At 33.9% G+C, this 12,452-nt stretch overlaps 1 protein-coding gene across 3 annotated transcripts in view; it reads left to right on the forward strand.

The window, feature by feature from the left end:
* Nucleotides 1-8,438, forward strand: part of VGLL3 (vestigial like family member 3) — a 70,090-nt gene extending 61,652 nt beyond the window's left edge. For all 3 annotated transcript variants that reach the window (XM_074192289.1, XM_074192290.1, XM_074192291.1), the window contains exon 4: nucleotides 3,390-8,438. In XM_074192289.1, coding sequence (XP_074048390.1) covers nucleotides 3,390-3,433 — 44 coding nt within the window. In that variant the 3' untranslated portion in view covers nucleotides 3,434-8,438. The remainder of the gene's footprint in view (nucleotides 1-3,389) is intronic.
* Nucleotides 8,439-12,452: the final 4,014 nt, after the last annotated feature.

Below are 12,452 nucleotides of genomic sequence, written 5' to 3' on the forward strand. Positions count from 1 at the left end.
TGTAACAAAGAGGAAAAACCCTCAGTTCATCTAAACTAACCAATATATTGACATTGTATGACAGCAGATGTAATATTCCATGAGTACTGTACCCCACCTTAAATTTGAAAGCTTTGTTTTTTTAGGTTTTTGCAAGACAATGGGGTTACATGGCTTGCCCAAGGCCACACAGCTAGGTAATTAAGTGTCTGAGACCAGATTTGAACTCAGGAACTCCTGACTCCAGAGCCAGTGCTCTATCCACTGTACCACCTAGCCGCCCCTAAAGCTTTTGTATGAGCAAATATTCATGCAACATGATAAGAAAGGAAATCATTGATTGGGAGAAAAAAAATCTTTATATCAAATGCATTTGAATTAGAGAGAATTAACAGTTTTAAAGCTATATGATAACAGTAGTTATTTTTAAGTAATAATTCTCAACTATTATTACCTACCCAGAATAACTTGCCAGGATGGTCATGAATGAATTAGAATTATGGATGGATATTTGAAAAAAAAAGTCATAAGCAGGCTTTTGTTTTTATGTAATGGAATTAAAGGGAAAAATCTTTATAAAAATTACCTGGTATTATCAGCAGCTTTCATGAATTGTATTTCTAGTAGTGCATAAATTGATGTAGTCTTCAAATATGGAAACACTAAGCCATTTAGAAGACATTTTGTTAATGAGAAAAATATTTATGCACTCAGCAAACTTTCAGTGAAGGTAGTTTGAATTGGATAGGTTATTAAATTGGGATATTTTCAAGACTGCAAATTATTTTTTCCATGAAATGATTTTTAAAATGAATATAGGAAGCTTAGATTGATATGCACAAGATCCATTATTTGGGGAGAGGGTAGAACAAACTGCCGTTTCTGATATCCACATGTGGCAACAGACTTCTGGAAAGACAATCCTCATACTTTCTTCTCTAAGGCAGTGCTGACTTTAACAAAGAGGTCAATAAATGTAATGCTTCATATATGGTGTTTGTAATTATGTCAAATTCCTCTACATTTCACCTTTCCCTTGTCTATTTCCTAGTCCCACAGTGTACTTTTTAGATCACCTTAGTGTCACTATTGCACTTAATAATTGTGTCTGTTTTTATAATGACTCCCTGTTGTCTTATGAAATACTTTAACAAATTTAAGGAAAGAAAAGGATTTGTTGTAGCTGTTTTGGAAACATGTAAAATTTAAAGTGATCATTTAGAGAGTGAATAGTGACATAAAACAATCTACCACTCAAATCTCAAGCCTCACATATTGGAACAACAAAGGCAACAACATAGCATAGCATCCATCAAAGATAATAAAGTAGATTCAATTTCTACCTGTCCTTGTATGGTATTTAAAGCTACAAACCTTAGAAGAAGCTAGCACAGAAGCTAAACAGATTCTAGCTCATATGCTCTGAGTCAGTCATATCTCAGTTACAGAGATTAACAGGTGGTGGTTACATGTAGTACTGTATTTGTAGGTATCATTCTGATTTCTTATGTTCTAAACCAAATGTATCAAATACACAGCTTACAACACTCCTAAGTGACCCATACTAGATTAAGATATAATTGGAAAATATTTAACAAATTAAATAAAATATAAGAAAACATAGATAACAATACATGTAAGAACTAAGAACTAAGTTACTATATGACCCACAGGAATCCTTGTTTAGATTCGGGACCCTATTTCTTTTTGAGTTTGATTCCACTATTCTAAACTGATCATTCCACAGGATTAACCACGAAGGAAAACCTGTTTGTTTTTCCCTTATTTCACAAATGTCTGCTTAAACATTGGATATTGAATAAGGATTGAATATAGACATAGATAGACACAAAGCCATTTTTAATTTAAGTGTCAATGAAAAGTGGAAATTCAGTAGATTGGGAGTGTGGGTTTTTGATCCATTTTACTCAACAGATCTGATAACGTCATTGTCAGTTCAGTTAATTATGACAGCTGTAGTTTGCATGCTGAAGTTCAGGGTTCTTGTTGATTGTTACTTGAATTTCCAACAAAGCAGCAAAAATTCTTTCAGAAAGAATTTCAAAAGTAGACAATAGACTGAGTTATACATTTCCTTTTCTATCATTGAAACACTTTCTAAGAAAACAAGACTTTTACCAATTTACCAAAGGTTAAAGCCCCAGTGAAGAAAGTTCAAATAGCTGGTATGATTCCATAGTTTCCTGGTTAATAATAAGAGCTCACATGTATAAAACCCTTTAAAGTTTGCAATGTGCTAAACAAATAATTGTCTCAATTTGATCCTGACAACAGTTCTGGGGCTAGATGTTGTTATTATCTACATTTTATGGTTGAAAAAACTGAGTCAGGCAGAAGTTAAGTGACTTGTGCAGGTTCACACAGCTAGTATGTATTTGGATTCAGACTTAAACTTAGGTCTTTCTAATTCCAGGTCCAATGTTCTACTCACTGCACTACTGAGTTTTCTTAAGCCAGTCTTATGCCAAAAACATTACTGCTTTTGAAAATAATATATCTGCTCTCTTCATTTTTATCTTCTCTCATTTATTCTTCTAGGAGAATAAATCTTCTGGGGTATTAGAAGGCATAATCACAGTAATTGGCATTCTTACAGTAATACAATAGCATGAAATAATGAAAACAGGAAAGGCCTCAGAATTGGGAAGATCAAGGTTTAAGTCGCTTATTATAATACATATCGTGTCTTGTGACCCTTGGCATGTTCCTTATCTCAAGAGCTCCTAGGTAACTTTCTATGGTTATAAGTGGCAGAGTAGATGGAAATTTGTCATAGACAATTATAAACCTAACTTATGTGCATATGTGAATCACTTTAAGGGCCGCTAGGTGGCTCAGTGGCTATAGAACTTGGAGGGAGGAAGACCTGACTTCAAATCTAGTCTTGGATGCTTAACTGTGTGACTAAAGGGAAGTCACTTAATCCTTTCTGCCTCAGTTTCCTTACCTGGAAAATGAGCTAGAGAAGAACATGTTAAACCATATCAGTATCTTTGCCAAGAAACCTCCAAATTAAGTCACAGAGTTGGAAATGACTGAAAAATGGCAACAAGATTATCATTTTAAAATTTATACAGTAATTTATTTCATTTCAGTCCCACAACAATCTTGTGAGGTAGATAATACAGATTATTTCCCTCATTTTAAAAATAAGGAAACAATCAATGAAATTAGGTGACTTTAGTCGGGTCACATGACTGTTTGACTGCAATATTTCCATCCAGGTCTTCCTGACTTAGTGGCTCTATAGAAGAATGACTGACAACCATCTTTTAAAATTTTTAAAACTTATTTGATTTTTTAATATTTCCAAATATAATATTTGTCTACTTCTAAGAACAGCTTGTTTTGACTGCTTTGCCTCCTCCTCTGTTCTTCTACCCATCTAGGTCTGCAGCACCAAGACAAGAGCAAGGAGTCTCCTTGGTTCTGAAGCACACTAGGAGCAAGTAAAGCTGGATTTGAACCCCAGGACAACTTGTCATGGAGCTGTCACCAGTGTTTCCTTATTTCTGCATGAGGACAAGATATATATTCATGGAAGGAGAAGATGAAGAGTCAGCTATTTTGATTTTGTTTTGGAGATTTTTCTTGAGAAGGCTTAAATGGAACCTAGAACATTGAAAAAAAGTCTTTGTTTGTTTGATTCCCGCCCCGCCCCCCCTGCCCCCCCACCGAGCCTGTGCAACTCTTCTCTGCTTTTTTCAACAGCATGGTATATTTTCCATTTCTTTTTCTTTTTTTTGTTCCTTTTAAACAAACCACCTTGTTTGTCAGGAAAAGCCAAGCCACAATGGCAATGTTCATCCTTTCAGGAATACAATTTTTGTAGCTCTCTGTGCATCTATTTTTGTAGAAATACAGAATGTGTGGTCTAGCATTGATGGGCTATTTTAGAGGGATGTATTTTTTTTAAAAAATTATAAAAATTGTTAAGTTCTGTTTAAAGAACTTGCTCTCAGAGAAGCACTGGCAACAGTTTATAAAAATGCTTACTTGTAGATATCTGTGATGTGATGTGTGTCTTTGTTTTTCAGGTTACCTCAAGTGTTTGATATTTTTCCTTTTAAAGACAGTAGCACCATTACCAAGTCAGTCTGGTATTGTTTTCATATGACAGTGCTTTGAAGGGTTGAAATTTTCAACCCCTGTTCTAGGTCATACAGCTATTAGGTACATATTTGGTGTTAGAGGAAAGTTCTTCATGATAAGGGCAGAAAAATGCATTTCTTTGGCATCATCTGAAGAGTTTGCCTATAGTATCATAATTATATTCCAAGCTCATCCAGCCTGTATATGGGAATCCAGAATTTACATGGGCCCACTTGAGAACTGGTAAACTTTTAGTTTCAGTGAATCAGGTCCATTGTTTCAAAAACTATTCTTGGTAGCATGAAGACCCTTGTTTTAAGTGGAATTTTTTTTTCCTACTGAGAGATTTGGCAAGGGTATATGCAACTTTTATAAGCAAGGTGCTCTACAAAGTACAAAGCTATGAGCTTAAAAGTACTCCAATTAGTACTCCAAAATACATGTACTTTGATATCTGAAACCAAGAGATAGCTGCAGCATAGTCGATAGACCCTTGCCTCAGAATCCAGAACCCTGGGTTCAAGTCCACATCCGATACATATATATGTTCTGGGACCTTGAAGAAGTCCCTTAACACCTCTTTGCTCTAAGGAGCTTTCTAAAATTCTTTAATTTTGAAGAGAAGGTGCTGACTTGAATTTAGAAAGGGATTGTCTTCACTTTGGAATCCCTATGTCTGTGAAATTACATGTTCAGTTCCTATCCATGCCATCAAAAGAGAATACATACACTATGTAATATTTCTAGCGTAACTTTTATAGGTCTTTAAGAGTATTAATTTCTTTCTTCCTTAAGTGAACATTTCTAAGTTAAACCTATAGATATTATTTGAAGCAAGGAAGAAACTTGATTTTTGTTATTAATCAGGATCATTTGGAATGTGTTAATTGAAAATTTGAGGATTTTTGAAGGGAAAGGCACAAATCGAATCAGATGATTTATATAAAATATGGACTGACATCAAGAATCAGCCAACAAAATAATGCCTTCAGAGTTTGCAAAAAGGAAAATAGACATCAGTATTTTGTATTGTTTTTCAGTGGTTAAAAATGTAAGACTTGTTACTTTCTTTGGTGATTTTCAGAAATAAGCTGAGTTCAAAAATTGGCTCCAAGAACCTTGTTTTGTTTGCTGAGATGATGTCTCATTTTCCCCTCCCTTATGAAATTCAAAAATACAATAAATTACCACTTTAAAGTTTAAAGTATATATTTGAATAACACCTTAAAACTTTGCTAGGCTGGGTTTTCACAGATGATTTTCAGGTCTCTGGTTATATTTTATGGCTCTTTTTCTTGTGACCTGTGTTCTTTCCTTTTTATCCTTTGGACTTTAGGCCCTTACCTTTCTTCTGTTTTACCATGTCTCTATTTCATAATTTTCTTCTTCTTAACTTGCCACAACTTTAGCACAATAACCTCTGTGAATTGTCTTCATTTCTTTCTGGTGTATAGTCCAAATTTAGGGTATTTTCTGTATACGGGTGATAGGCATTAATAATAATAGCTAGGATTTATGTAGTGCTTTAAGTTTTGCAAAGTGCTGTATATATATATATATATATATATATGTTAACTCCATTATTGTGCTCATTTTACATATAAGGAAACTGAGGCTGAGGTTAAGAGATGTTAGTATGGTATATGAAGTGGGATTTGAACTCTCTCCAAGTACAGTGCTTACTTACTCAGCCACTTAGCTGTCTCCCACTCAGTAGGAAATGGGTTTGCTCTTTAGAAAATTATAGCCTGGTTAACTGTATTGATTGTTATTCAGAATGGGAAGTAGATGCTTTGTTATGAAGAAACTGCACTATAACCATTCATGTATGCCCTTACATTTTTCAGCATCCATTTTAACATTGTTTCTACTCAGCAGTGGAAAAGTCAAAGATTTACTTTAGAACTTTGATTATATTATTTTACTAATTAATCAATGAATTATCATTTGGGCAAAGCAGACAATAAAACAGTATTCCTGAATGTCCCTTCTCCACTTCTGCCATAAAATAAAAACAACATTCCATAAAGAATTAGGCTCAAGTATTGTCTCTGACCCATGCTTGCTGTGTGCCCTTGGGCAAAGTATTTACTCTCTTCAAGTTCTAGGCAACTCTCTAAGGCTATAGATGGCAGAAAAGATGCTGAATTTCATTGGTTTGGGGAGAAGAAGGTTTTTGGGAGTCACAGGTTAGTTCTTAACCTTTTTGCCTGATTAATTTCCTTAAGTAAAACTTTCAGAATTTCTTGAATTTTCATTCTTTCACCAGGTGAGGGAAATAAAATTTAAAATCAATAGCATGCTCTGATTTCTTAATACATCAATTCATAAATAATTTAACCTTTTCATGGTGAATGACTAGAGATTTTCATATCATTTACTTTTTATTCATCAGAGACTCCAAAGTTCTGCCTTGAGTAACTGAGACAATCAATTGACTGAATATCAAGATTTGAGGTTCATTCTCCATTGTGTTTTAGGTTTTCTTGGCAGCTGAGCTAGGAAAACATTGCATTTGAAATGTTCACTAGTTTGCTTACCTGCAAACTTGAAGAAAAGTAGTAAGATCTGGTAGGACAGAAAATCTCCATATGAGAGGGAGAAAAATACTTTATAAATAACCCCAGTCAGCAAATTTACTCAAGTTTAGGGGAAGAAAGAAACTATTAGAAGCAGATGTGTACAATGTATCTGATATTGAAGATAGAAAGAGTTCCCTGCTACCATTCCAGTTACAAAGTGCATTGATGGCAGTTAAAATACTGTGATTGATCACCTTTTCAGGCAGAGAAGAGAGGGCAAAGGCTTTTAAAAGCATTATTGAAAATACCTTACCAATTTTAATGCAAATTATAAGCAAGTACTCAACCTTTTTTTCTACAGGTATTCACATTTTTCTAAAAGGATAAATTCCTCTTATATTTTGCTTACATTGGTATTGGTCATTATTTTTGGAGAAAAGTCATTTTAATTATGTAACAAAAATGACCTTAAAGCACTTTAGTCCCATGATGAAAATACCCATCTTTGAAGATATCACTTATGTGAAATTACCATTCATATAACAGTTAAAATTTAAGAATCTTTTGGTAGACTTTTTCTCCTTAATCCTTTCTGAGAATTAGCTATACCAGAGATACTCTTTTTTTAGTAGGATAAAAATACTTTTGACATTTATGAGAAGGTATCAACATTCTTTTATGTCTTTTATCTTCCAAAGTACTAATTTCTGTATGTTTGGCATTTTGCCTTAATGTTTCAAACAGCTGCTTCCACTAGTTTTCTTCTTATACCTGTCATGGAATTGATGTGCCTCAATAATTCAATATGGCTCCTTACTTCCTAAAAGTTCCAAAAGCATTAGACCTAGATCTTTAAGTGGTATATGCCACTGTAACAGCACATGGGATACAATTGAAGCTTCATAGGAGACCAAAGAATGTGTAGTAGCAAACAGAATTTTTTTGAAAAAACATTCAGGAAATATATATTTTATAAATAACTATTCTTTTAGGAGAATTTTTCACTTCATTGTATAGAACATAATCAAGTGAAAATTTTCCTTTGGCCTCTATTAATAGAGTACATTCCTTTCTGTGATGGTTAGGGCAATAATAAGAAACTGCCAATCTGTATGTAGTTTGATTTCTAAAAATAATTAGAATCTTGAAAAAATGAAAACTAATTCATAAATGATACTACACATATGCAATTTTAAAAAGTTACAAGACAAGATTTGGATTTTTCTTTCACTAAATTCGCTGGACATTCTGCTTACTAAATTCTTTTTTCATGCTTAAATACAAGGGTAGGAAAACTACAATTGGAAAAAGGAATTGTTACCTAGCAAAAGGAATTCTATAATTTACATTAGTGAATTGGGAGGCTGCAAACTAATATAGAAAACATTTAACACATTGCCAGACAAAATAATTCTAAATAAGATAGGTCTACAAGTAGTTTTCATGTCTGCTGAAATTTGCATTACTAGAGTGGAAGATTTACACATCTCAGCTGCATTAAATGTCAATAAAATCACATCAACAGAATTTTTAAGGCTCAAAAACTGAATGACAAATGATATTATTTTCTCAAATAAATAAACAAAAAACACTATCATACTCTCCCCACCCCTACCAATTTTGATCATCCCTTCAATGAAACTGCCATTAGTATGTGTAAATGATATGAAATGATGAACTTTATATTAAAAAGAGTTGTTTAATAAATAATTTAATGTGAATTTTTAATGATTATATTTTAATGTAGCATTTTGTTTTGTTCTATATTTCTTGACAGTTAATGTGCTCTTATTTTCTTCATATTCAACAAAAGAACTCATAAATGTCTTTGTAAATTACAGTGTCTTGCTCTTTATTTTTAAAATAATATTAGTTCTAGAACCAAGGAATTTATATGATTCAATAAAAGAACAAGTTTATAAAATAGGTCTTTACATTAGAAGTATTAGTGAAGTGTAGGTATATAAGTTACATGGGGACCTTATAACTATAGTTTTTCCATGTAGTTTCTTCCAAAATTGTCAGTTGATTCATTGGGAGATATTTTTACATCTGTTAACTCTAATGCTCACTTTGACCACAGAGATTTACCCCAAAGTGTCACTCTTCAATTTTTCTAACTTAGTGACACAAAAGAAGAAAACTGAGGAGAAAAGAAGTGAACTAAATCCTAGGGAATCTGATTTCAAAAAACAATAGCATGGCAAGGAACTTGAAGAGATTGGGATCCCTTGGCCTAATTTTACTGATAAAAATATTGAGATCCAGAAAAGTTAAAGCACTTGCCTAAGATCACAAAATTGCAAAACTTAAGACTCCTTACATGGAGTCTTTACATATTTACAAATTTAAATCATGTGACTCTGTATGTTGAAAGAATTAAGAAATACAGTTTAGACAAATCTAGAATGACATTTTTGATGGTATATCATAATTTCCCTTATTTAGATTATACTAATGTAGAATTTTAATTATGTTTCCATCCTAATCATCGAATCATTTATTTAGAATCTGGTCCAATTTATTTTACAGATGACAAAATTTGGGGCCAGGGAGATTAAGTGGTAAACTTAAAAAAAAAGTCATATTGTCAGTGTATGGTAGTCAGGATTCAAATCCAGGTATTCTGACTATAAATTTGGTATTCTTTACACTATACCGGTAGGAGTCAGCATTTCAAAAGTGGGAATATTCAGACACTAGTAGAGGATGATATTCCCAAAAAAGAGAGGGGAGGAAGCTTACTGCTTTTATCTTCGTTCTGTTCAATGGTACAAGTTGAAGAAAACTCTTGATTCCATTTCTGTTTCAAATAATCTTTGAGGAATGGCTCAGAATTCAAAGGGTTACACTGTATTTCTGTGAGACAGGCGCTAAGTAGGGTGGAGACCAAGACATCTGTTGAGAATTCTTCATAGCTGAAGTGTGTTTTCTCAGGGGACAACCAACTACTATTTAATTGTTTTGCTTCCTTTTTTGGAAATGTATGCCCATTCTGCAATGTTTCATATTTCCAAACATCCCTTTTGACCTTCTTATAAACAATTGATAAAATTGATAAGAAAGCTGTAAAGCTTTGCACTTTTACCCAAGCTGAATCAGTACATCTGCTATGAGTTAGCCTGTAGAGGGGAAAAAATAAATTTTAAAGAAAAGCAAAGAAAACATTTTGATCCACTTAATGTGTAAAGCAGGTATCCATGCCTTGGAATTTTGCTAATCAATATATGATCTGTGTGTCTGAGTTAGCATGAAGTAGTGAAATACAAATATTTGATTTTCCATACCAAGTTTGGCTATGGCTGAATGAAGGGCACTGGCATTGATCTTTCCCTTTACACTTATATAAGAGACTATTTGTAAAGAGCTAAATATAGCCACAGAGGATTTTGTATCTTGCCAAAATATACAAAATCTGTTCCCCTTTAAGCATGACATTCTATCCTTTTCTTGTGGATCAAGCTAAAAGGAAAATAGAGTTTTAAATGACCCCACTCCTTCTATTGGATGCTCCCTAATCTTTTTCAAATGGGCCATCTGTGGTTTTGTGGGTTATGTGTTTCAAAAAGGAATATGGCAACATTAAGAAATTCATCCAGGTCTGTCTTTTCCTTCATTAGAAATTACAACCAAATCACAGATTGTGAATAGCAATAAAGTCAATCACCTTTAACTGAATTGGTTACTCCCTTCCAGACCATTACCATCACCACCAGCAGCAGCAACAATAGCTGCAATACCAACAGCAGCAATGGCAACTACAAACTGGTCATGTTTGTTTTGAATAACTACTCTTGATTGATTGATTGATTGATCTCAAACTTTGGTTCTGATTTTATTTTATAAAATATTTTCCTGGGTTTGAAACTTACATCATGTTCTAAGGTGATTAAGCAAGGAATGATTTCTGCTCTGCACATGATGTGAAGTATATTGAAAACAGTTTTGTACACGTCACTAAGCAATGAGATCTCCACTGTGACTGCTTTACCAGACAACTCAGTGTGGGATTTTTAAAACAAACACTAGGCTGTTTGGAAAAACTTGATGTATGTAAATATGCAAAACATTCAGGACAGTTCTAACATCTGTAGAGTGTATTCTCTCATCCATGAGTAGAATATTTTGGTGGCAGTAGTGTTTACTTTTTCCATCTTTTCTTGTCATTTTATTTTCCCTCTTTCCTCTCCCTTCTTCTAACATCATTCACATAATGCTTCCTATCCCCTCTTTCTCTCCCCTTCAATAAACTTTTTCCAAAAGAATCATTTTACTAGATTCCCACTGGAAAAGGTGGGTGGTGCCTGGAAGGAATTTTTCTGAGTTACATGATGTTGTAAAGACAGTCTGAAATTCAAGAAACTTGCTTGGACTTGTGCTAAAACCAGGCTTCTGCATAACCCAGATACTTTGGAGGCTAGATTCCATTGAAACTTGTCATTAGAATGGGAAGAAAAGTCTTATTGGAAATAACTCTTTTTTTCAAAGGATTTTGCAAGGCGAATGGGGTGAAGTGGCTTGCCCAGGGCCACACAGCTAGGTAATTATTAAGTGTCTGAGGCCTGATTTGAACTCAGGTACTCCTGACTCCAGGGCCGGTGCTCTATCCACTGCGGCAGCTAGCCGCCCCTGGAAAAACTCTTAAACAGTGTTGACCCCACCCAGTAAAGTATCATTATTCTAGAACTGTTTTTATCTTGTACCATAAAATCAGGGAACTCATACTGTCTTGAAAATCAGCATGTGTTCCTGAACCTAGAGTAAAAGAAAAATGAAAGAAGACTTGTAATAATATGATAAGAGCTGTAACAAACACCAGACACCTGGTATTAGGCCCAAGAAATTCAACCTAATTTTACTATTCTCTTTGAATTTGATTTTCATGAAGTGTTCTGGGGCTGAAGGTTGGTGGGAGAGATTTTTTAAAAAATCATAGAATTTGAGAAGTTGAAAAAACTCCTAGCATCCATCTTGTCATATACATACTAAAAAAGGAATATCCATTAAACCACATATGACAAGAGGTCATCCAGCCTCCATTTGAAGATAATCAGAAAAATGAGATTATATTTTTTAAAAGCACTTAACACAATGCCTCATGTATAGTAGGTACTTTATATAAATATTTATTCCTGTCCTCTTTCCTTCTCTTCCAGTGAAAGGAGTCTACCATCTCTTCAAGTTTTTGATTTTTGGACAATTTTTGGACAATTCTTAATGAAAGGAATTTTATTTCCTGACATCAAGCCACATATTTTCCTCTTGGCAGCTTGTGTCTATTGCTCCTGTTTCTGCTTGAATGAACCAAATAGAGGAAGTCTAAGTTTTCTTCCATATAATAACCTTTGAAATGCTGGAAGAGAACTATGATACCCCCCCCCAACATTCTTTCCCTGACTTCTCTTCTCCAGGTCTCCAGGTTAAACATTCTTAGTTCTTTTTTCTGCCATTGGACTTTGGGAGCAAGTTTTGTAAGAAGCCTTGAGCTCTTATCTCTTTTTACTCTTTTGTTAAAAAAAAAAAATTGAGGGGAGGGGATAGTAATAGCTACTTTGTCAGACTCACAACCATGTTTAGGGGTTGATTAAATAGAGGTAAATGATGTGAAAAAAGCCTTAAATGCTATGGCTCTGTAAATTTTTTTGTCAGAAGGTAATTGTTATAAAATATATACATGTTAATGATCTCAGAAAAGGGAGATGCAGTGGGAGTATCTGAAAAGAGCAGAATTGACTATGGGAATTGTGGGCTCCATCAGTCCAAATGGCAGACCAAAAAAGTATTATGGTAGACTTGAAAATGTTAGAAAAAATTTTGAGGCAAAACTACAGCTCTCCA

The sequence above is a fragment of the Macrotis lagotis genome, chromosome 6, assembly GCF_037893015.1.
Source record: "Macrotis lagotis isolate mMagLag1 chromosome 6, bilby.v1.9.chrom.fasta, whole genome shotgun sequence".
Taxonomy (NCBI): Eukaryota; Metazoa; Chordata; class Mammalia; order Peramelemorphia; family Peramelidae; genus Macrotis; species Macrotis lagotis.